The sequence below is a fragment of the Budorcas taxicolor genome, chromosome 13 (genome assembly GCF_023091745.1).
Source record: "Budorcas taxicolor isolate Tak-1 chromosome 13, Takin1.1, whole genome shotgun sequence".
NCBI classification, from domain to species: domain Eukaryota; kingdom Metazoa; phylum Chordata; class Mammalia; order Artiodactyla; family Bovidae; genus Budorcas; species Budorcas taxicolor.
Window position 1 is genome coordinate 75,688,954 of NC_068922.1, and position 25,397 is coordinate 75,714,350.

At 47.9% G+C, this 25,397-nt stretch overlaps 1 protein-coding gene and 1 non-coding gene across 2 annotated transcripts in view; both read right to left on the reverse strand.

Moving 5' to 3' along the window:
* Window positions 1–25,397, reverse strand: part of ZMYND8 (zinc finger MYND-type containing 8) — a 121,943-nt gene that overhangs the window by 13,054 nt on the left and 83,492 nt on the right. The window contains exons 13-17 of the mRNA XM_052650390.1: window positions 15,266–15,418; window positions 12,185–12,697; window positions 6,894–7,289; window positions 4,755–4,945; window positions 419–499 (exon numbers count right to left, since the gene is read on the reverse strand). Coding sequence (XP_052506350.1) covers window positions 419–499; window positions 4,755–4,945; window positions 6,894–7,289; window positions 12,185–12,697; window positions 15,266–15,418 — 1,334 coding nt within the window. The remainder of the gene's footprint in view (window positions 1–418; window positions 500–4,754; window positions 4,946–6,893; window positions 7,290–12,184; window positions 12,698–15,265; window positions 15,419–25,397) is intronic.
* On the reverse strand, window positions 20,078–20,224 carry LOC128058938 (small nucleolar RNA SNORA79). Its single transcript, XR_008200537.1, has one exon. It is a non-coding gene; the product is annotated as a small nucleolar RNA SNORA79 (small nucleolar RNA).

Genomic DNA, 25,397 nt, shown 5'->3' on the forward strand with positions numbered 1-25,397 from the left:
AATAACTCAGGCTTTGGTTTTGGCTGTTTGGTTAGACATGAGGTGATCACAGAGAGCAGGGTGTGTCTCCACAGCACCAGCTTCCCAGCCAAGTGAAGAAATACCCTCAACACCACCATCAAGGCAGAGCAAGCCTGGGGACCGGGGCCAGAACCTGAGAGGGGTTTCCAGAGAACTTCAGGGCGCTCCCATATCAGCCCAGAGAAAACACCCTTAGCAAACAGGGAGTGAAGAATGGGAGGAAGGCTCAAGGGAGAGGAGACACACGTATACATACAGCCGGTTCATACTGTTGTACGGCAGAAACTAGCAACACTGAAAAGGAATTTTACTCCAATTTTTAAAAACTTTAAAAAAATATATATGAAACACAGATAACAGCCACAAAAAAGCAAGAATAGCATGTGTCACCTCTGACCTCGGCTATTGTGCTTCCAGTAGTGTTCTTAGAAAGATCGTTATATATTTCCGTCATCGTGCCTTTTATTGCATCCATCATCTGAAAAGATAAAAAGAGAAACAATTTGGGTGATCAACTTCCCTGATACTTTTTCTAGAGGACATATATCCAAAATCTATCTGTGTGCAGCCAAGGAAACCATAAACAAAACAAAAAGACAACCTTCACAATGGGAGAAAACATTTGCAAAGAAAGCAACCGATAAGGCATTCATCTCCAAAAAGGAATTACTCTCCAAAATATACAAGCAGCTCATGCAGCTCAAAAAACCCCCCAAATAACCCAATCATAAAATGGGGGGGGGGGAGACCTAACTAGACATTTCTCCAGAGAAGATATACAGATGGTCAACAAACATACGAAAAGATGCTCAACACCACTCATGATTAGAGAAATGCAAATCAAAACTACCATGAGGTGTCCACCGCTCAGCAGTCAGAACGCCCATCATCAAAAACTCTCAAACCATAAATGCTGGAAAGAGGGTGGAGAAAAGGGAACCCCCTCCACTGTTGGTGGGAATGTGAATTGGTGCAGCCGCTAAGAAGAACTATATGGAGGATCCTTAAAAAACTAACAGCAGAGCTTCCATGTGAGCCAGCAACCCTACTCCATGTATCTGGAGAAAACCGTAATTCAAAAGGAGGCACGCAGCCCGGTGTCCACTGCAGCACTGCCGACAATAGCCGGGGCTCGGACAAAACCTAAAGTGTCCATCGACAGAGGAACAGATACGGAAGATGTACCTATATACAACGGAGTACTGCTCAGCCGTAAACAAGGCACGAAACAGTGCCATTTGCAGAGACACGCGCGAACCTAGAGACTGTCACACAGAGTGAAGTAAGACAGAAAGAGCAATATACTGCCCCGTATCACTTCTATGTGGAATCCAAACAAACGGCAGAGATGAACTTACTGGCAAAGCAGAAACAGAATCACAGATGTAAAAAACGAACCTTCGGCTACCAAAGGAGGGGATGGGTGAACAGGGAGGTTCAGACCGGGACTGACATAGACACACTACTGTGTATACAACAGGCGACCCATGAGAACCTGCTGCTCAGCACAGGGGACTCTGCTCCATGCTCCGCGGCGACCTAAATGGGCACACAGCCGCTGAGCCCTCCCACATCACAGGAGGGGCAGGAGGGGACAGGAGACCAGATCAGGCCTTGGCTCTGGCCCGGCCACCGCCAAGACACCCGGTGCTATGCAGTCTGCTCGAGGTTCAGCAAGAAAAGAGGACAAAGCGCACCCTCGGATCTGATGCCGGAGATTTGTTCCTGCCATTGTATCTTGCCATCCACAACTCTCTCTGAGCCCCAGGCATACAACAAGGATAACAACAGTGCCCCCTAGTAGGGTGTGTGCAAGGATTAAATGAGAAAAAGAGGAGACTGTGGTTCTGTACCTGCTGAGGAGTTCATAAAGAAATACCTGTTTTCTTATTTTCACAGAAGAATTAATTCTCAAGGACATGTGATCGCAAAACTGCTGCCAACCCCCAAAAGAGTAACCCCCAATTCACCCCCAAAATAGGTGGAAAATGAATAAAGTATCTGTTGACATATTAGTTCTCCTCCTTGTTGCAGGGACCACAGGGGGACGTTGCCAGCAAAAACACTTTGTGCTTTATGGTCAGCCATTCTGTAAGGGCCTCCCTGCTCAGGTCCATTTAAACTATTCAAACGAAATTGCTTTACGAGAAAACTTTAGAGTGTGGATGAAATCCAATACTTTACTAATGCCATAGTTACATTCCATTTTAAAGAAATCATGAATTTGTGGACTGACCTTTGTTCTCACTTCCAAATATAGCAAAGAACTCAACATTAATAAAAAGAGCCCTTCTGCCAAAACACACAAATCTGGGTCTTCAACTCCGGGTCACCTCAGACACAAGCAAGTTCACCGGCTCCAAAACTATGTCACTGAGTGTATTTTCTTAACTGTAAAGAAAATGCCTATCAAAAAGTTCATTCCTCAATTCTGCTCCATGAGTAAGGGGGAGAACTGTAGGAGATGGCATAAAAAGGGCTGCAGGAGTGGAGAGCACTGCACTTGGTGTGAACACCAGCCTGAGCTGCGTGGCAGTCTCAGTTTTCTCATCTGTAAAGGGACAACTTGGACCAAATCAACGGAAGGCGATACAAGAAATCCAATCAAAGGCAAGCAAACGAGAAGCCATGTGGGGGGGCTTCCCTGGTGGTTCAGTGGCTAAGCTTCTGCACCTCCAATGCAGGGGGCCTGGGTTTGATTCCTGGTCAGAGAACTAGATCCCACATGCGAACTAAGAATCTGCACCCCACAACTAAAGACCTGGAACAGCCAAACAGATAAATAATTTTTTTAAAAAAGCCTTTTAGGCAGTACCAGACATCTTAAGTCAGTAATTTTAAAAAGTACCCTGTTTCAGTTCTCTTGTAATTCTACAACAGATCTTGTTAGGAAGAAAGTCTCCTCGTGGTACCATTAATTCTTTTTTTTGAATATAACTTTATTTATGCATTTATTTCTGGCTGCGCTGCGTCTTTGTTGCTTCACAAGCTTCCATCTAGTTGCAGCGAACGGGGGCTACTCTCCAGCTGCCGTGCAGGCTTCCCACTGCGGTGGCTTCCCGTGCTGGATGGAGAGCATGGGCTCTAGGCACGGGCTTCGGGACTAGCGGTTCCCAGGCTCGGAAGTTGCGGTGATGGGCTTAGTTGCTCTAGGGTGTGTGGGATCTTCCCGCATCAGGGATGGAACCCATGTCTCCTGCATTGGCAGGCAGATTCTTTACCAACAAGCCACCAGGGAAGCTTGCATTAATTCTTTAACACTTTCATGCGAATCACTCCTTTTAACAGAAGAAAGATGGACTTAGGCTTCAAGCCTTGAAGAACAGGATCTGGTGAGTTTAGACTTTTTATGTCACTATAAATAAAAATATGAAGTCAATCCTAGTTCAAGGTGATGAACAGGTAAGACAAAAACCCTGAGGATGCAACCATGCCTAATAGTTGAACCCTTCCTGTTCTGAAACTCAGGGACTCAATAAAAATTCTTGTGTTTTTATTCAAAAGGGGGGGAACAGAAATACTAAATAAAGAGATGTTACCCCAAGACTTGGGTTTTATCTCTTTAGCCACACTGACTCAAGCGTGGTTGCTTTAAAAAGCCACATGTAAGAACAATAGGTTTGTGGACACTGGACAACTGTGGTCAGCAGGCCTGGTGTGAATTCACAAGTCAGCTCAAAGCCGGGTTAAGCGGATACTCTGGATCCTGGCTGCTATCATTCAAATGCCAGTTAGACATTCACGGATTATGTGACCCTGGACAAGTTGTGTGGCCTGGCCAGTTCCCAGTGTGCTCATCTATAAAATGGGTGTGAGGACGTCCCTGGCAGTCCAGTGGTTGAGACTCTGCCTTCCACTGTGGGGGGTACGGGTTTGATTCCTTAGTCAGGGAGCTAACATCCCACATGCCTCGCAGTCAAAAAACCAAAACATTTTAAAAGAAGGAAAATCAATCAATATTGCAACAAATTCAATACAGACTTTAAAAACTGTACACCTTAAAAAAAAAAGGTACTGATAAGAAGCCCAGTGAGAAGTTAGGCAGCATTCTTCATTCTTTCATTCTTCAACTATGTATCAAGCACTGTTCTAGGCCCCAGCAGAGAGCAGAATGGACTCCCCTGGGAGCTGCAGTTCTGGTGGTGATTTTTACTCCAAGGGTTCTACAGACATGAACCTGCACATCACTCCAGAGCACCTGCATTTGACAGCGAGGAGAGCTGCAAGCTTTACTTGCCCGAATTCAACAGTGAGCAGAAAAGCACTTGGCAAATTAAGGGAGAAGTGGAGAGGAGGGCTGGGCTGGGGGACGGGATGCATTGGGAGTCTGGGATTACCAGATGCAAACTATTATACATAGAATGAACAAGAAGGTCCTACTGTATAGCACAGGAACTACAACCATTATCCTGTGATAAACCATAATGGAAAGGAATATGAAAAAGTCTATGTGTATATAACTGAATCATTTTGCTATACAGTAGAAATTAATACAACATTGTACATCACTTATACTTCGACAGAATAAATTTTAAAAGAGAGAAAAGAGAACCTGCACGGAGAGGGTGCCCACAAGTGAACGCAGAGCAGGGTAGCCTGCCCACCACACCCCTCCACAAGGAAGATGCCAAGAGGACAGGCGAGTTGGAAGGGGACTCCACCACTTCCCGGTCCCCTTCAATTCCTGGAAAGATCCAAGGCTGGTCCTCCCCGCTCCTGCCGCAGGCACTCACCTTGCTAGTGTACTTGGCGATGTCTGCAGCGACATCAGCTGAAGCGGTGGCGATGGGCAGGTCTGCACTGACCGAAGATGCGAGCGTGCTAGTGGTCCCTGAGCTGGTGACCAGGGGCGACGACTGGGTGCTGGTCACCAGGGTGATGGTGGAGGTGGATGGGCTCTGTGTGATCTCTTTCTGCTGGACAGCTGGGAAAGCAAAGGTTCTTGGTCACCCCACTGCCTCAGGAAGGCTGCCCCAGCTCGAAGCTGTGGTGGGAGCAGGGCCCAATCCACACCATTCGAGTTTCTCTGCTTTCAAGGGACAAAAATTCTCTCGTCGGCCGAACTCAAGCAAGGTTCCTCCGAGCCCTTTCTCAGTGAGACCTCCATCTGGGTCTATAAGGACTAATATGGTTTCCAACAGCTCAAGGCTGCACCCCTAGGATGACCCCCACCCCTTTAAAGTCCCCACCTAAGAAAACTCAAGGCTGCCAATAGAATTGCCGATTTGCTCCAGTCAACACCTAATGATAGGGCCCATTGTCCAGTCTCTGTGGGAGGGCAGAAGCCTACCTTTAAGAGGTACCAGAGTCAGCAAACCCAGACATTTCACATGGACCAACACCCCCTTCCCACTTTGTGTAAAACTGTCCCTTTCTGACTCTACAGAGCCCCTACAATTCCCCCTCCCTATTCCCAAATTCTCCCTTTAAAACCCCAGTCCCCAGTGTACACGTTGAAGCTGACTTCAGTTCATGTCGGACATTGTGCCCTACTGCAACAGTATACAGCAGATTAAAATCTATCTTAACTACTTCAACTAGTGGCCAGCTTTGTTTATCGTTAATAGGACAATCTGGGAATTAGGAACCATACCATCAATGAGCTCCTTCTTGCCAGCTCCCAAGTTCCCCGGGATGGCTCATTATACTTAAGGGCTATGAATTCAGGAGAATGGAACTGACCATCCCAACCTGAAAGATCCCAGACTCGGTTCTGCCCCAGCAACTCCTCAGACAGCAGGATCGATCCGGCTGTATTCCAACACTGTGTCTAATCACTCAGTCTCCTTCCGCCCCAATCTTGGAAGGGCTTCACTGGGGGCCCAGTTCAAGATCCGGCTACTTTTTCATTTCACAACCTGCTACAACTCTCAAGAGTTCTACTCACAAGAGCGCACTCGGTATGTGAGAGTTTCGATCAAGGAGCCCAACCATGGAGGATCTCAATGCGGGTTTCCCCATGAAACAAGCCCTGTGTCAGTCCTCACAAGAGCTGGACAAACTAATACCCATCGGATCAGCGCTTTGTTCGGCTTTACATCAGCCCAGATGGAGCCTCCTGCTGGGAGCTGTCATTCCAAGCTTCAGCAACGGTTCCTGATGTTGGATCTTCTTGCGTAAGGGGGCTAATCCCTACTTATTAAGGTATCCTTTACTATCCACTTCTCATACTGTACTGTTTCAAAAATAATGCCCAGGGGTTCACGGGCATGCACAAGGAAACTTAAACAAAGGTATTCATTGCAGCACTGTTAACAACAGGGAAAAACTGGAAGCAACCTACATGTCTATCTGTAGGGGAATACTTTATTAAATAAGCTGTGGAATACTACGCAGCAGTCCAAAAGAATCAGGGAGAGCTCTATGTACTGACATGGATGGACCTCCAAAACATGCTGATGGGTGGGGGGGTTAAAAAAAAGGCAAAGATGGTACCATTTTTATGTTTCCAAAAAGAAAAAAAAAAAAAATACTTTTATGAAGTCATATATATATATACATAAATATATATGCATACATGCATTAAAAAAAAGATCTTATGGTTAACAATAACCTCAGAGAAAGGGTGGAGAATGAAATAGAAAGTCAATCAAGACAACAGATTTTTGTGTGTCTAGGCATCTATTTCACCCCTTTCTGAGAAGACGTGCATGTACCGTTTATAAAATGAAAAAGGAAAAAGAAAAGTACAAAAAGCAAGCTGCAAAACAATTTTTAAAAATAATGCCAAATGGAATGTGTCAGGCCTCCAGGATACGGTGGCCAGGCAACCAAGGGGAACTGAAAAAAAACAAAACGAGGACGATTTTTCTCCTGTCCGTGTGGCGAAAAGGGAGCGGGCGCCACGGAGAGCGGAGGGGGAGGCTCGGTACCTTTCACAGCCTGTCTGGTCTGATATCTCGTCCCCTGGGAAGACTGAGGCTGCTGCTGCTGCTGCTGCTGCTGCTGCTGTTGCTGCTGGCGCTGCATCTTCTGCATGTGCCACTTTTGGGAGGACGTTTGAAACTTACTTGATGAGTTCCACACGACCCGCTGCACAGCCGGGGCAGTCTCCTTCGGTAAAAGCGGCCTCTGCTTTTTCACCGGGCTTCCCGTGGTGGTGGTGGTGGCGGCGGCGGCGGCGGCGGCGGCGGCCGGGGCCGTGACCGTGGACGTGGTGCTGGCCGTGACCCCAGCCGTGGGAGTTTGGGAGGATGAGCGGGTGAGGACCGGCGTTTCGGGGGGAGACTGGCTGCCCGCTGTCGTGGCTGGTGGCGCTTTACCTACAACTGAAGCCAAGGCATGAAAACACAAAACAGAAAGTAGACAGGACTCAGGCTGGCCTTCAAGGTCTGCAGGCCAGCGAGTTCTAGGTGACCATCCCTTGGCAGGCTAGCATGCCAAGGACCTCCCCGTGAATGGGCACACTGTCACTTTATATGCTTAGGCCACTTCTGCAGCAGGTTCTAGCGTAAAACATCAGCCTCCTTGGGTTACACGCTGGCTCACTTTTGAGATACTTGTCAAGGCCTCCAGGGGACTGAGGCCAGCATGACCCAGCCCCTAGCCTGGAGTTGCCCACCTGCTAGTCGATGACCCAGTGGATGAACAGAATTGCTGCAAGGACCTTGTTGTACAAGTTCAGTGAGCACTTTGAGAAAGACTTAGCCAAAGTCCATCTGGAGATTAACAGGAATCCTTTTTTTGGCCAGGAAACCTACAGAGCATGTACCCCAAGGAACCAGACAGCCTCCCAATGGCCAAAGCACTGAGTAACAATGAATCACCCAGAAAGAAGAGTATTGTCTTTCATCTCTTCTAATTCCTTCTAGAATAGTCTCAGTGTGGTCCTGGCAGCCTTGACACCTAACACTCAAGGGAACTCCACCCCAAGGCCAGAACCTTCCCCAGCACAATGGTATTTATGGAGAATTTAGAAGCCTCGCTTTTGTTTTGACTGCAGTTATTCCTGTTACGTCTTTTATGCAGAGCACAAAATACTGTTTCACCTACTGTGTGGTAGTCAAGTTTAAGTCCAAAATTGAGTTTAATTTGTTTTTTTAAAAAAAGAGCTGCTGCTTCAAATAAAAATATATTAAGTCAATAATTGTACTAGCAGGTCTTGGGTATGGCAAAAAGAATGAATGCGAGTGACTCAAGTTTGAAAAAAGCTGCCTTTTGGACTATATCTTCTGGGAGGAGCTGGGCTATAAGGGAGGAGGGCAGGATGTCAACAGGCAGCAGGGAGAATTTGGAGGGGAACAGCTTTAGCCAAGACATGCCCAGGAATCGGCAGCATATTGGTGAGTGAGGGCTGGCAGTGAGAAGGGCTAGTCGGAAGGCAGGTTAGAGCCAGAAGCACTGAGCGGCAGAGAGGGGATGACCACATGAGTGCTCGTCTGTAAGGGGGAGGAGGTCAGTTACTACTGCAGGGGCCCCAGGCCCTGCAGAGATGAACCTGTGTCCCCAGAGAGGATTCCCCGGGATTCACACAAAAATCACGGGTGCAAGTCAGCATCCTTGATCTCAGACGATGTGCCTGACATCAAACTCTTTTTCAGAAGGACTGAAAGTGAAGTCGCTCAGTCGTGTCCGACTCTTTTGCAATCTCATGTACTATAGCCTGGCCAGGCTCCTCTGTCTATGGGATTTCCCAGGCAAGAATACTGGAGTGGGTTGCCTTTTCCTTCCTTCCCCAGAAGGGATCTTCCTGACCCAGGGCAAGAATCTGGGCCTCCTGCACTGCAGGCAGATTCTTTACTAGCTGAGCCACCAAGGAAGCCCCTTAATAAGGACCACAGCTTTTTCAGGGGCTCAGCATGCTTCTGCCGCGTGACTCCCTGCCTGTCATTTTTAGATTTCTATCACCCAAAAGAGACATGAGCTCTTGATCATTCTAGGGGAAATTTTCAGTTAACAGTGGGTCTGGAAAAACCAAGGAGTGTGAAAGGAAAGGAGTGTTGACAGGCTGACTTTACTGCCTGGGGGTGGGGGTGTCTCAGTGGTTATCACAACTGACTGGCCTCCTGCTCCTCTGGGGAAAAATTCAGCCAAGGTCCTGGGCAAGAGCACAGGGCGGGGCTGGGAGAAGATCTCTACCTAGAGTGAAGAGCCCCCATCCTTGCCCAGGACAACCTTCCAGATGTCGGACACAACCTCTGCCCCTTCCCTTTCCAGGGGCAAAGGTGGCTTTGAGCTTGGCCCTTCTTAAAAAGGCAGAGATCCCACAGGCAAAGCTTCTAACCTGCAAAAGCATCTTTAGTGCCTCTCTTTTCGGCCATGAGATTTAAAAATATACTGCCCTTGTTGATTAGCTAGCCTGAACCGTCCTTGGGCAAAGGGCAACCACAAAAAGCTCTTTTTCTCTCTCTCATCTTGCAAAAGCAAACAGCTGGCTTTATAGATGGGTTACTGCTCTGCAAGAGTCCCATTGGAGCTCTTTTCCAAATTAAAAAAAATTCCAGTCTTGACACACTCTTGGCAGGGGGGGAGTGTTTCATTTAGACACTAAAACATTTTCATTTCTAGAGGATGCTGATGGTTTACTGGGGGGTGGGGGAGGGTGGGGGGGTGGATAGGGAGAGGAAGGGCCATGGAAAATTCCATTTGTCCTAAAAATTTGGGAGTGTATAATCACCTGTAGTCTCAAAAAGAAGTGAATTTCTTAAAGGTCAACACTCCAAAAGCGACCCCACCCAACTAACCTACTTATATCAGACTTAGGTTGCTGTCTTGTACATTAAAAAAGGACTTTTTAAGAGAAGGCTGGAAATGACTGATGTGACCCAGGTAAGCATAGTCAAGGTCCTGACGTGAGCTCCCTTAGCTTCTGCTCTAGGACCTCTAGCTAGAACAGCCGTCTTTCTATCTGAGGATTCAGATTCTGTGTATAAGCTGCACTCCGAACTGAAGATCAGTTGGAGGTCACCAAGCACTCTCCAAAACACCCTTGACTTAATAAACTCGTAAGTAAAAGCACATCGTTGAAAAGATGCTCAACTGCAGAGTCGGACACGAAGTCAAATCTTCAAAACCCAAATCATGCTCAGGTGGCTCTGGATTTCAACCCCTGCTAAGTTCCTCTAACTAAATTATGTTTCAGAATCATCCTTTGCTTCAAAGTCCCACCACATAATCAGGGGCTCCTAGAGAAATTTGCTCCAGATACCAGTGAGAGGAACAGCTCAGCTTCATTTTATCAACTGGAGTGCTTTCTATTTAGGTGGGGGAAACATGAGATCTTTTAAGGCACTCATACGTGTTTCCCTTTTTGCTTTGACTGCCAGGAAGCTCGGACCCAAAATGGAAGCCTGACTTTGCTAACTCTGAAGGCTGAAATAGTTATTTCTGTATACAAACTTTCCCCAGATCTCTCACTGTTCTATTTTCATTTTTCTCACTGATGTCTTGATTTCCATTTTATCAGTATGTCACAAATCCTTTCTGGAAGGGGCAAAAAAAACCCCACAACCAAAGATCTATTCCAGAAAGAGAGGAATAGTATAAATGTATCATTCATAGGAACACTGCCATCTGGGACCCAACAATTCTACAAACTTCATGGAATAACTGCTACTCCTGTTGCTTTCTGCAGCATCAGAAGTGGTACCTCAAACCCCAATCCACACAGAAATGGATGTTTCAGATGCCATTTGTAATTCTAAGGGATGGGGCAGTGATCCATCCTTCCTGACCCACTCAACTGCCTCTCTCTCTTCCTGCCTCATATCACTGAGAGATATTCCATCCTCTTTCAATGAACTGCAGGGACTGAGGTTCCAGAACAGTTCATGTTGATACAAACACAGAAAGAAGATGCTCAAAGCCCATCCCCCTCCTGTTTAAGCAGCCAGACTAATAAATCCCCAGGGGACACATAACTGAGACGTTACCTCCTGTCAGAAGCTGTGTGTTGTCTGTCACTAAAAGTCATGTCCAGCTCTTTTGTGACCACACGGACTATAGCCCACCAGGCTCCTCTGTCCATGGAATTCTCCAGGCAAGAATACTAGAGTGCATTGCCATTTCCTTCTCCAGGAGATCTTCCCGACCCAGGGATCGAATCTACGTCTCCTGCATTGGCAGGAGGATTCCTTACCACTGAGCCACAGAATTAAACCTGGCTATCCCCTTATGTAACCCACGAAGTACAAGAGGTTTTATGGCTACAACCTCCAATTTGTCTTTTGGCCGTGTCTCTCCTGGACCCTTAATTAATTCTTCATTATCTTCCTTGGGTATATTGGAATCCCCTCACCACCCACTTGCCAAGCCAGCTAAGAAGTTCGCTGACTGCTTCGCCCATGGGCCAGACATCTTTCAAATCATTCCCATGTTCCACTGGGGGGGTCTGCCAACATGCCTGGGATGCGGCAGGTTTGAGAACAGCCACTGCTGGTTCGGTCCCAAACAGCAGCGAAGGGGGAGCTTAGGTAGTAGTCCACAACTAGGAGAGATTTTGTTTTGTTAAGACCCTTTTGAAGGCCACCACTGGGTAGATGCTACTGACATCCGGGGATACTGCTAAACATCCTCCTATACACAGGACAAAGAATTATCTAGCATAAAAAGTCAATTAGTGCCAAGGCTGAGAAACCTTGGGCCCATGTCAGTTAAATATGGCAGAACACGGGCTTAGGTGGGTATCATACAATAATTCCCCCTTGGATTTCTAGAGGCCTTAAGAAGAACGCAGCAGTCTGGTGCCACCGACCCAAAAGGTCTTATAGTCTAGTAAGAAAATGTGTTTTGAGATGCCTGGGCAGCGTGAGGGGAGGTAAAGGAGAATAAACTCATCAAGGTCTTTGAACTGAACACTTTTTACAATTTCAGCCCTGTTCAATATCTTAACATTGACAAACACTTTAGGCCTGTAAGTGAACACATTGGAAAAGAAACTGCTTAGGTTCAAAATGACTTGACTGTTAGAAGCAACTACTTTCTAAGAGACTTCTCTTCCTGTGCTCAAAATCAACCACATTGGGTACTGAGAAGGTAAAAGGTGGGCAGGCCCAGGTTAAGGCCTGGTCCCACTCAGTAACTAGCTGGGTGACCAGGAGCCAATCCTAGCTTTGCTGTGCCACCCTTCACGATGTCAGAGGGTGACATGACACGTGATACTACAAACGGCAAGGTGACATTCTCACACCAAGCCAAGAAACCGGAAATGGGTGCAATCACTTACCCTCCTGCTTGGGAGATGGTTCTTTGGGTTCCTTCTTATTTTTTCGACCCTCCCGCCCAGAATGGTCTTCTCCTAAATCTATGACAAGTTCGCTCTCTGAATCAGAGTCCAGGCCCAAATGCACTGTTGGGGAATCCGTCTCATCTTTTCCCTTCAGCTTATCCTTTGTGGGATGAGGTGAGGGTTTTGCTTTGTCTGAAAAGTCCTTCTCAGGCTGGGGGCTCGTCTTCTCCTTGACCGAGCTTGGGTCCGCTTTCTCGCTGGCTGGTGACGTGCTGACTTTCAGCTCCTCTTTCGTCTCCACTGGGTTTGGCAATTTGGGCTTTTTTTTGACGGCAGATGGCTCTTTGTCCATCCGAGCCCCCTCTTTGTCTTCAGCATCTTCTGGCTCGTTCTTGGACCTCTGTTCCTCATCACTGATAGAGTCACTACCGCTACTATCTGACTTCTCAGAATCCTCCGAATCGCTGTGCTCGACAGCCGTATAAACATCTTCCGAGATTTCATTTATGCCTAAATTCAAAAAGAAAACCCAGCATGTGGCGTAGTCACAGAATAAAGAGCAGGACCAAAAAAACGCAAACATTTTCCACGCCCAACGCTGGAATAAAAAAAAGAAACATTTCACATTGCATCACATTTGGTCTGGTTGGGGGTTAACAGTAGACTCAAGTTGCAGCTGACTACAGGTGACAAATGGAACGTCTGCTGAGGGTTTCAGTTACTGACATTTCAAGATGAATTTCTAATTTATCCAGAGCTCAATCTTGGCAGCATGGGTAACTCACTAGGACACAGAGAATGGGAGGGATGGAAGGGAATGCTACACAGGCGTTGTTAAAACTGATCCATTTTACAGATTAGAAAAAAAGAAGCCCTGAGAAATCACTTGTCCTGGGACACAAAGAAAACCAAGACAGAGAGGTGAGGCCAGAGACATGGGCTCGAGGCACCACTAGGGCTCTTCCCACGAATTCCCAGAGCATTAAGTCTATTACCCTTTGTATCCAGGACTCAAAGAAACAGGCCAAGGCTTAAAGCAGGGGATGCAACTCACAGCCCACGAGCCACAGGAGCAGACGTGTTATTTAGGAAGCAACTGTTTGACCCAATGCTTTCCAACATTGTGTTATTTGTTTTTATTTTTAACCTAGAACGTCCTGGCCAATTCATAAATCGGAACGTTTCACACAAAAATTAAGATGCTAGCCTTGTGCTGCAAGAGCAGAAGACCCGGCCACTCTGGGTCGCGGGCCCAAGAAGCTGGCTGGGGCTGAGAACCACTGGCCCATTCTGGTTGGGGAGCACCATCTCCAGGCGGCCCAGCCGCCCAGCCCCCACTGGGCTCCCCGCCCTGAAGCAGAGTCAACACCACTGTGTCTCTACTGCTGCTCTGCTTGTAACCGAGTCCAGAGGAAAGTCACCCATTTCCACGTCTCAAGCAAAAGGAGAAACAATGAAACAGCAGGAGTTTCCTATATACACAAACCTAAATGGGCAAAAGCCTATTTCTAACAACAGTTTCATTTACCCTATTCATGTTTCCTTCCTGCTCTCGGTAGTGAGCGTCATCCACCTGGAGGTAAGTAATCCAATACCCTACAATTTTGAAAAGAGGAAATCCTCATCAACTCTGTATTGTCTTCATTCTAGAGCAATGGTTACCATGAGTGGGGTCACGGAAGAGAAACCTGTAAAAGGCTAAGAGCCACAAACAGCCCAGCAGGATCAGGAGTGAATTATATCCACCTCCTCCAGGGCTCAAATTGAAAGAATCTAAAAACCAAATCTGGTTTAACTTCTGGATCTCATGGTTTGTGCAACTGGTAACTAAAGGGTGGACACCAGACTGACAAGCATGGCCACACATGCTTGGATACTAGAGCCCGAAGGATGTGAATTCAGATCCTGCTCCTCCGCTTCTATTCGCTGTGTGGCCCTTAACGAGTGAACTACCTCTCTGAACCTCCATTTCTTCACCTGTCAATGGGTCTGATAACAGTATCAAACTTCCAAGACAATCTATGCACAGGGCAGGGGGCATGGGAAGTCCTCCATAAATCGTTATTAACAACAACAAACTGAGGAGCTAGACCAGCTGCTTGGAAGAACCCAAGAGGGATACAGCCTGCAAAATTTCATCCATGTCACTCAATGTCCTAAACAAACGGGCAACCCAGCAAGGAATGCTTTCCTCGGACAGCCTCAGTGACTCCCAGCTAGCTCCTTTCTCACCCAAAGGTCCAGAGCACCCAGTGACATGGAAATCTCATCTTGGACTGGCTTTCTCTACTGAGACCCAGCCACCCCCTATTTCCTTATAAATACCTTCTGACTTCATTTACCTCTTCAACAAACATTCTAGAGTATCACTATGTGTATAAGACCAAGTACCTTGGAGAAGGCTAGTCTTTATAACATCTTTATAAGACAAACCTCTCTGTCCTCAAGGAGCTTCCAGTCTAGACTGGGAGGAATACCCCCCCACACAAAAGGACCACTGATGTTTTGGAGCCATAAAGGACCAAAGGAGGTGGGCAGATGGGGAGGGCAGTCAAGGAAGACTTCCTGGAGGTGGTGATGCCCAAGCTCAGCCTTAGGGATAGGATTCAGGTAGGCAGTGTAAAAAGGCAGGCAGCATGGGGACGAGGAAGGGGGGCAATAGATACAGAAACAGGATGCATGTGCCGGGGGCGGGGGCCAGCCTGGAGGGGAAGGGTTTGTGTTGGGGACACTTGTGGGATACACGTGATGCTGAAGTGGAGACACCGACATGTACAGAGAAGCACAACGGCAAACTCAGGAGGCTCTTCCTGCTTCCAAACTTTCTTACAAGTGGCACCTCGAATCAGCAGGCCACAATCAAAGAATGCACTCTGACAAACTCAAAATACCTGCTGAACAATTAACTAGCAAATGTGAAATATTCTGCCATGAGAAATGATTTTTTGTTGAACGAACATGCCGAAGTTAAACCTGCTGAGAAAACAGCAGCCAGGATCGGGCTTTCATTTCATCCGGGTGGTCCCCCTAAAGACAGTAATGATGGTGATAATGATATAAGCAAGCCGAGACACATACCTAGTTGTGCTTTGCAACTCTCTATCGTCTTGTCGAGATTTAGCTGGAATCTGCTGCGAATCTGTCGCTTGGGAGAGATGAGAGGAACAGGAGTAGACTGCTGCTGGACAGACTCACTCAGCTCCTTCAGGTCCATCTCGGCCTTGCTTCGATCTGGAAGACACCACCACACCCTCCTGAGATCAGGCACTGGAGGGAACTAGTGAATAACGCTCATCACTTGGCTTCTCGAAAACACGCTTTTGAGCCCAGGAGGAAAAAAACCTAAAATGTCTTTGTTTATCCCAACAGTATTATCTACTTGACGGCCTGGGCTGACTTGGCGATAAGAGCGAGAGAGAACATTTGGCCGGTTTCTACTGAACTATCGCCTGGGTTGCTTTCAGTACGGAGAATGCACAATCCCAGCCAGATCATTGGTTTCTAGGAAGCTCAGCATCACTGTGGATCCTCCAAAGCCAGAGGTTACGCTATGTTCAACCTCAACAAAGCAGATAAAGTGACACTGAGTCTGGCCAGTTTGCTTTGAATTTCAGGCCCAGAACAGAGAGGCACTGAGCCTTGCAGAGAACATGTTGATAAAGACGGGGAGCCCAACTCCTCCTTTACCACATAGACTTCGATCTTCACCGACCTAGTCTGGAGCTCAAATGAGGAAGAAAGGGTAAACAGGAACCTCCCTGGTGGTACAGAGGTTAAGACTCAGTGCTCCCAATGCAGGGGGCCCAGGTTCGATCTCTAGTCAGGGAACTAGATCCCACATGCTGCAACTAAGAGTTCACATGCCGCCAAGGAAGGCCAAAGATCTCACAAACAAGACCCAGCCTAGCCATATGCATGGATAAGTATTTAAGGAAAGGGAAAATACAAGACAGGCAGACCCTCCCGCCGGCGTGCTGTACCTCCCTTGGACTCCTGGCATCTATCTGAGGAATGGGGACCGATTAGTCTTGGACATGAACCTATGTCTTCTTGCTCAGGTAAGATATCAACTCCTCCTCACCCTGACGGCAAACAAAGGCCTCTGCTTAATGACTCAGGTCCAGAGGTCCTGCCCACCCCCACGCCCACGTCTGCTGTGGGTCTTTGGACGACCAAGCTGGCCCAGATTCCAAAGGCTCCATGAGCTTGTGAGTCTTGAACTCCTTGCCCACCTCCTCTGTTGCCTCCTCTAGCTACTCCCCAAAACATAAAAAGGGGACAACAGGGTGGAAGTAGCCAAGGCCGGCCAACAGTGAGAGACTCTGCAGGAAGGAAGCATGGTCTTTCACCCTGACGTCGCCTCCAAGACCCCAAGCAGAGAATGCACTTGGTGTCTGATGGGCGGGGCGGGGGGGGGGGGGGGGGCGGTGCCCAGCTCCTCTTCTCAATCCCTGAAAGTGGGTCAGGGTCAGAAAGGATGTGGGATCCCTCAAGGACCCATCAAGAACAAAGATGAGCCACTGTGAGCTAGTTCCACCGGCTATGCACTCACTACCTGACTTCTCCCATTTCTTTGTTGCCCCCACCCAGAAGGCCACCTCTAGCCACCAGCCTGGTACAAAGGCCAAGATACAGACTGAGCGCTGGACTGCAGGGCTCCTCCGAAGCCTTCATTCTCCCCCTTAACATGACCCTTGCATTCCGCCCTGCACCCAGGAAGGGGGCATGCTCCTACCACCACTCACTAGAGATTTACCCTTTTAAGGGGCCACAGGTAGTCTCCCCAAAGCCCCACACAACCCACTCATAGATGACTGGAGCCACAAATCGCTCTAACTTCATTTATCACCATAACAAGGTAAGATTAGGAACAGCCCTGTCCCCAAGACACACTTCAGGTTGGCCACCAGCGAAGATTCCAAAAGTGAGCTTTCAAAGCAAACAGGGACAGCAACCTTGTCATTAAAGTAATGGCTCTAAAAAAAGCTGACCTGTGTGTGCACGCATCTGTTTGTCTGGTGTGCGTGCACACACTGATCAGGGGACCTTCAGAGAGCCTCTTGGGGCCAGGACCGAAGATGCTTGTGAGGAGAATGGCTGAGTGCACAACTACTTCAGCGGGGGAAGAATATTCATTCAATTTTACTGGCGACGCATCTTACAAAGTAAACAGAGAGAGTAAAAGAGATAAAAGAGGAGGGCGACTGGGGAACACAGAGAAGAGGAAGATCCGATTAAACGACAGCACGATCAGGACTTAAGGACTTCAACTGCTGAGCCAAGAACACGACAGTGAAAAGGGGGAGACAGGAGGCCCGTCTCGTCATTTCTGCTCTCAGAAATGGAAAAGCACTGCATTCCAGAAGGAAACTGCAGGCAGCCTTTTCAAGCATAAAGTTGGAAAAGAAGTATCTCACAAAAATACCTTCCATGAAGTGGAGCAGCAGGAAATGGCGGCGTTGCCTGCATTACAGGAGGGCACCCTGTCCTCTACGACATTCCTATGTGGCTAACAGATTCCACACAGCTGTTACCGAGAAACACAGCTGACCATATCAGGCAAGGGTCCACCAAATTTTTTCCATAAAGGGCTGCAGAATAAATGAAGCTCTGCAGGTGTATAAGCTCTGCTGAGTGCCATAAAATGATGTGTTCAATGAATGTGGCTGCATTCCAATAAAACTTTATTTACAAAAACAAGTTGGGGGCTAGATTTGGTCCACAGGCTGGAAACTGTGGACCCCTGACTGATAACCTTGGCTGCACATTGAAATTGCTCCCTGTCCAGTCCAGAGCTTTTTAAAAAAAAAAAAGAAAAGAAAACAACCCTGACTACTTGGCCCCACCCCCAGAAACTGAATTCACCAGCATGGGGGGAGGCCTGAGCACTGGCCATATAAAGGTTCCCCAGGTGTTTACAATTGGCAGGTAAGGCTGTAAGCCCCTGTATTGGACCAATGTTGTCTGTGAATAAAGAAAATGCCTCACGGTTAGCCTTAACCCTTATGCACCTTGTATGAAACCTTGGGGTTCATACAAACAGATCTACACATCACCAAAATAATCAAGTATGAGCACGTGTGTACCTGTGTGTGTCTACACGGCGCTGTTTTGTTTTTGCATGTGAGCTCAGTCAGGTCTGATTCTTTGCAACCCTATGGACTGCAGCGCACCAGGCTCCTCTGTCCTTGAGATTTCCCAGGCAGGAATACTGGAATGGACCGCCATTTCCTTCTCCAGGGGATCTTCCTGACCCAGGAATCGGCAATGACAGGCAGATTCTTTACCGCGGAGCCACCTGGGAAGCCTAAAGGGCATGTTGCCTCCTTTGTGTGTCTATGTGAGGGCAATCTCTTAACTTTAGCCTAAAAATTGAATATTCATAATCAAGAGGAATGAAAAGATAAAGCACTTCTTTTCACAAAATACAGGGTCAGTGAGCTATTGTGATGTTTATTCTAAAGAGAAACCACCAAAAGCCAGGGAGGGGGCTACCCCAGGGTCCCTGAGAGCAAACCTTCAGGAGTTAAGCCAGATGTAATTATCTTTCTCAAATTTTCAGCTGTGTGTGGACTCAATTGTCCTCCGCAGGGGGAAAAGATGAGCTTCTCTTTCTCATTTAGCTCCTAGTAGCTTATCAGGACTCCTTCCACCTCTGCCCTTCTATATCGGGAATATCTGCAGAATCCAACCTGGCTGTCAACATTTTGAACTTCTCAGTTGATAGGAGGACAGCTTAGGCTATAAATGGAAACCAGGGATTAAAAAAAAAAAAAAACCACCCAGGCTAGAGAAACAAGGCGTGATCCTCACATTGCTGGAGGGAGCATAAATCAGAACCACCCTTCAGAGGGCAGTCTGGCAATATCTTTCCCAATGTCAGCAGCTCCAGGCCTCTGACCCTCAGCTCCACTTCCAGGAACGTTTCCTGTTTCTAGATCCTGTTCACTACCACCTGGGCAGAAGGGTCTTCATCACAGCTGTTTCCAGCAGCAAAAGAATGGAGATCTACTCAATAACTAAAGTGCCTGGATGAATAAGTTACTGGTCACCTTTAAAGGGAATAAAATACAGCTGCTAATATAACAGCAGCATAGCTCTCTGTGTGGTGATATGGAAAGCCCATCTGTTTAATGAAAAGGAAAACAGTCAGTCAAGGACATGAGCGCTGGTGCGGGAAAGATAAGGAAATGCAGATACTAACATATGTGTTCTCCGGCTTCTCCGTGTGGGCATTTGGGCCTAGCGGGGTGGGGATAGGGGGCCAGGAGGGGTTCTGGCACTGCAGAACGTTTGACAGCAACCCTGACCTCCACCCACTAGATGGCAGTAGCACTCACGTCCCAGCTGGGACAATAAAAAGGGGTCCAGGGGATTCTCTGGAGGTCCAGTGGTTAGGAATCCATCTTCCAACGCAGGGAGCACAGGTTTGATCCCCGGTCAGGGTACTAAGATCCCACATGAGATACACACTGCAGTGCCCCGACCCGGACTCCCTGCTTCAAAAGTGTCTAGACATTGCTAACTGGGGACCAGATCACCCAGACTGATGTCTAAAAGAGCTTTCCAAGGAGACTAAATAGAGCCAACAGGGGCAGAGGATGGACCAAAAAAAAGGAGCCAACACTGGTCACTCTCGTTTTTGGCGGGCAGCAGGGGGAGGATAAAGAGAGGAACAGGTGATCAGAGGTGACAGGTGTAGACTGCCTTTTCATTAATCATCTTTCTGTACTTTGACTTGGAGAAGGGAATGGCAATCCGCTCCAGTATTCTCACCTGAAGAATTCCATGGACAGAAGAGCCTGGCGGGGCTATAGACCATGGGATCGTACTTTGACTATTTGTTCCCGGTGTGCATTCATTACTTATAAAAACAAATTGTTTTTCTTCAATTGTGTGATTCTGCAAAAGTCAAAACACACTAACAAACAGCCAAGCCACCCCTGTGGTGTCCTGAGAGAAGACAAGCCAGCTTAGACATATGACAGACAAAAATCTCACTGCCTAAGGCTCCAGCCACAAGAGAAACAGCCATCACAACAAAACATTTTAAGGGCACTTCCTTGGCAGTCAGTGGTTAAGACAAAGTTTTCACTGCAGGGGGCACAGGTTCCATCTCTGATCCGGGAACTAAGATCCTGCATGCCATGAGTCATGCACCTCCCCCCTCTCCGAAAAAAGGTTTTAAAACAAAAATATAAGCACTTCTTTTTAAGCTTTAAAAAAAAAAAAAAAGAACTATTTTATTCAAAAGACATAGGCAATGGTATTTCAGGAGGCACAAGATAATGGCTCCTTCAAAGGAACAATATCTTCAGACAAGACACCGGGACAGATGTTCTTATCAATCAGTAAAGCAGAGATCTTCCTCACCTCATTCACTCTTAAACAAAATCAAGACAACATCTGGAAAACCAGGGTACCCAGCCCTGCATCCACATCCTCAAAGAACACCTGGCATCCAAAGTCTTGCCTTCTGCTGGTGACAGCAACGGTGGAAGAATAAACTAGAGGCAAGTTTTCAGGCCTGAGGACGTTCCATCATCGGCATCTCTGACGGGGCATTGAGGCATCGAGGCACATTTTGTCACTAAGAGTACGACTAACTGCTGAGTTTGTTGAGCCCAAAGCAAACACCATGCACGAGACAGGAGGAGAGAAGGTTCCCAGAAAAAGCAAAAAGGAGCCGAGGTAAAGGAAAGAAAAACCCCACCCCACCCCACCCCCATCTCACCACGTGCCACAAGCTCATTCTTATTCAGGACTCATCTTATCTACTACTGCCCTAGAGGCACAGAAGGAGCCAGAACCATCCGCCTAACTTGGCTCCTTAATTTAGAGCAGAGAGAAGGGGCCCAGGACAGCAAGTGAGGCCCAGTGTGTCAGCAAGCAGGGCCTTCCCCCGCATCACGCTGTAAAATAAATCATAACAGTATCCAACTGGTACTCAATCAGTGGGCTGGCTCTGTTTTTCGTTGTACTTGTTTCTTTGGTCTAAAAAGTGATGGGTGGGTTGGTTTATTTACTAACTTACTTCCTTGTTTATCTATTTTAATTTGCTTCTGGGACTTTAGCTCCCTGAAGTGAAGTGAAGTGAAGTCGCTCAGTCATGTCCGACTCTTCACAAACCCATGGACTACAGCCTACCAAGCTCCTCCGTCCATGGGATTTTCCAAGCAAGAGTACTGGAGTGGGTTGCCATTTCCTTCTCCAGGGGATCTTCCCAACCCAGGGATTGAACCCGGGTCTCCCATATTGTAGACAGACGCTTTACCGTCTGAGCCACCAGGGAAGGTCCCTGAGCAGGGATCAAACCCTTGCCCTTGGCAGTGAAAGCACAGTCCTAAACACTGCACCTTCAGGAAATCCCCAAACAGAGGTTTTTAATGAAACTGATGGTCAACGTTTAAAACCTAGAAGAGTTCATATTAAAAACCTGGATTTCTGTTTTCTTGAAAATTCAGGGTTGGACAGCACAAGTTCAATGGATGGGAGCTGCTTCCTTGAAAAACACACTTTGTGCTTCATTCCACTGCCATCCAAATCCTCACCTGACCCTTGACCCCTACAGCTGGGCCAACTAACCCTGCAGCACTAAGCAGCAAGAGCCCATGAAAGTGAAAATACACCCTGTCCTGCAGCACTGCAGTTCATGTGTCTTGGTTAAAAACACAAGCTACACACGGCAGACAGACCCAAATCTAAAGGCCAAACTCAACCACAAACCACGTGTGATCCTGGGTAGGAAACTTTATTTCTCTGCGCAATGGTGCTACTACCCTACCTTGAAGGTCACTGTATATTTTTTTAAAGTTTTCAAACACAGAGAGTAAAATTCACTTTTTGGAGAATACATCAATTTTAACACCTGCGCAGACGCAAGTAACCACCAGGACAAACAGAATGCAGAACAATTCCATCTACCAAAGAATCCCTTTGTGATGTATAGTCAAACCCTCCCCAACTCCAGGCAATAACTGATCTTTTTTCCATCTGTATCAGTTCAGTTCAGTTCAGTTGCTCAGTCGTGTCCGACTCTTTGCGACCCCATGAATTGTAGCACGCCAGACCTCCCTGTCCATCACCAACTCCTGGAGTTCACTCAGACTCACAGACGTTGAGTCAGTGATGGCATCCAGCCATCTCATCCTCTGTCGTCCCCTTCTCCCCCTGCCCCCAACCCCTCCCAGCATCAGAGTCTTATGAGTCAACTCTTCACATGAGGTGGCCAAAATACTGGAGTTTCAGCTTTAGCATCATTCCTTCCAAAGAAATCCCAGGGCTGATCTTCAGAATGGACTGGTTGGATCTCCTTGCAGTCCAAGGGAGTTTTGCCTTTTCTAGTTTTTGGTTTTGTTTTGCTTTTTAATGAAACACTATTTTGTTAGATAGAATAATGTCATTATTATCCCTGGCACTCTCACTTCTCTCTGCTCAAAGTAGTTACGGGGATGCCAGACATCAAGTGCCATGAAAATTATTATTTCCCTCCACTTTCTGATTTTTCTACCCATTCACAGCACTTTTCACCAGTCCCTATCTGATCCTCTTGGCACTGAGTAACTGAAATCCCAGCCCCAAAACTGCCAACATTGCCAATGCTTTTGTTTCCACTGACATGAAGCCTATGTCCCAGGAATGGAAGGAGCTGGCAGGGAGCTTCTGCAAAGAGAGCGTGGGACTCCGCTGTGCCCACCACTGATACACACACCAGAAGAAAACCTTTCTCTCCCACCGCATGACTCAAGTCAAACAGAAAGACCCAGAGCATTGCACAGATACCCAAGGACAGCCTCGTTTAGGGAAGAAGCTAGTCCTGCCACGCACGACTGGCAGTTAGGAAGGGTGACCGTGAGAACGCCTCCGTTCAGCTTTCTTTTTGAGGGTGTGGAGGAGAGTGTGAGAAACCAAATCACGCTGCTGAGAACGGGAGTGATCCCCAGGGGGCGCAGAAGGGTCCTCGTGTGTTCAAATGAGTTCCCACCAGCCAACCTGAGAGGGAGCCCCTCAAGCCACTGCCCAGGCTGTCCCGTCACTTCTGGGCCGGACGAGCAGGTGACGGGGGTGAACACGGCCTCGGCCTCCGTGGGGACAGAGACGCACCCCAGCCCCACCACCTCTGCCTCCGCAATCCCAGTCCCTGGGGCCCCCTCTCCAGACCTCAGCTCCTCCATCTGAAAATGGCATCTCAGGACAAGATGAGCCCAGAGGGCACTGACCACCAGAGGCTGTGAATTCAGGCCGGAGCATCACTCCACACAGGTGGCTTCCCCTCCCTCCCTGCTGCTGCTGCCAAGTTGCGTCAGTCGTGTCCGACTTTGTGTGACCCCACAGACGGCAGCCCACCAGGCTCCGCCATCCCGGGATTCTCCAGGCAAGAACACTGGAGTGGGTTGCCATTTCCTTCTCCAATTCAGGAAAGTGAAATGTGAAAGTAAAGTTGCTCAGTCGTGTCCGACTCTTCTCGACCCCATGGACTGCAGCCCACCAGGCTCCTCGGCCCATGGGATTTTCCAGGCAAGAGAACTGGAGTGGAGTGCCATTGCCCTCCCTCCCTAAAACCTGGTGTATTCAAAGGGCTCCGGATCATACACCCCGGGCGCTGCTTTCTGCATGTCTCCGGCTCCTTTCTCAGTCTCCTCTGCTCACTTCTCCTAAGGTCTACATGCGCAAATGGGCTACCCTGATGGCAAAGAACCACAATGCAGGAGACTCAGGTTCGATCCCTGGGTCGGGAAGATCCCCTGGAGAAGGAAACAGCAACCCACTCCAGTGTTCTTGCCTGGAAAATCCCATGGACAGAGGAGCCTGGGGGACTACAGTCCACGGGGTTGCGAAGAGTCAGACATGACTGAGCAACTAAACAATGACACGTGCGGGTGGCTCGGGCCTCTCACTCTCTTTACGCTCTGGGCCAGCGTCTCTGAACCTCAGCACTACTGCCATCGCGGCTGGATAATTCTCTGTCGTGGGGACTGTTCTGTGCACTGCAGAAAGTCTAGCAGCATCCCCGGTCGGCAGTCACATGCCAGCAGCGTCCCTCGTTCCCCACTTCCCCTAAGTTATGAGACCTACTGCTTTGAATCCAATCCCATGAATGAATCAATATTCTCAGAATTACACGTTCTTCCCTGACCTGGCCTGATCCAGGCCTCCACCTGCCCTCATGTCCTCTCCACCTAGGAATCTAGCAGGCATCTCAAACTTACGAAATCGAAAACTGAACCCTTGGCTCCTGTTTCTCCTGCTGTAACCAAATCTGTCAACCCGGGCACGACCCAGCAAATCTCCGTTGCGGGGCCCGCTCTAGATACTGGTAGCAACAGCCTCCCCAGCGAGCTGCAACAACTGAAAAATGTCTCCAGACATTGCCAAGTATCCCCTGGGACAAGGGGGGAGCTGTGCCTGGTGAAGAATGGCTGACACAGGCTAATTCCCAACACAGCACTCAGAGGGGTCCTTCTACAATGCCCGGTCACATCACTCCTCTGCCCAGATGGCCCCACCTCAAAGTCCACAAGGTCACTGGGTTTTCTGACCTCAACACCTCACCTCCGCCCCTTCACCCACTGGGACGTGTCACTGGGCTGCCTTACCATTGCTACAACACACCAAGTTCAGACTGATCCTAAGGCCTTGACATTCCTCTTCCTTCTAGAATGTTCTTCCTCCTAATCCTGGCATGGTTAGCTTCTCTTGTCATACTAACCCTTGACAGGACATCACCTCCCCAGAGGCTTCCCTTAACCACTGCCTCTTGCTCCCCGCCGCCATCCTGCCCAGCTCTCCCCTTATCAAAGGAATGCCTTTTACCTTCCATGATGACGTGACCTGTCTTGGGCTTTTTTTCAGTTTGATTACTATTTCTCCCTCTGTACAACCTAGCTTCACAAGAGAGCAAGGCCTACACTCACCACTCTCTGCCCCAGGCCTAAAACAGTGCACAGCACATAACAGATCCTCAATCAAAATCTGGGCTCATGATGCAATGAATTAATAAAATAACTTCACAGTTGAGTGTTTAGCATTCCTGGTGCCAAGTTTTGTTAAACACTTTGACCTGAGAGGATGCTTTTGAAAGAATCTACTGAGACTCAGTAAGTTTTTTAAAAAGAAAGTAAATACTGATTCATAAAACAATAGATACTATGTGTATACATATAACTTTAAATATACATGTTTACACACGTAAGAACTGGGTTGCGGTGGT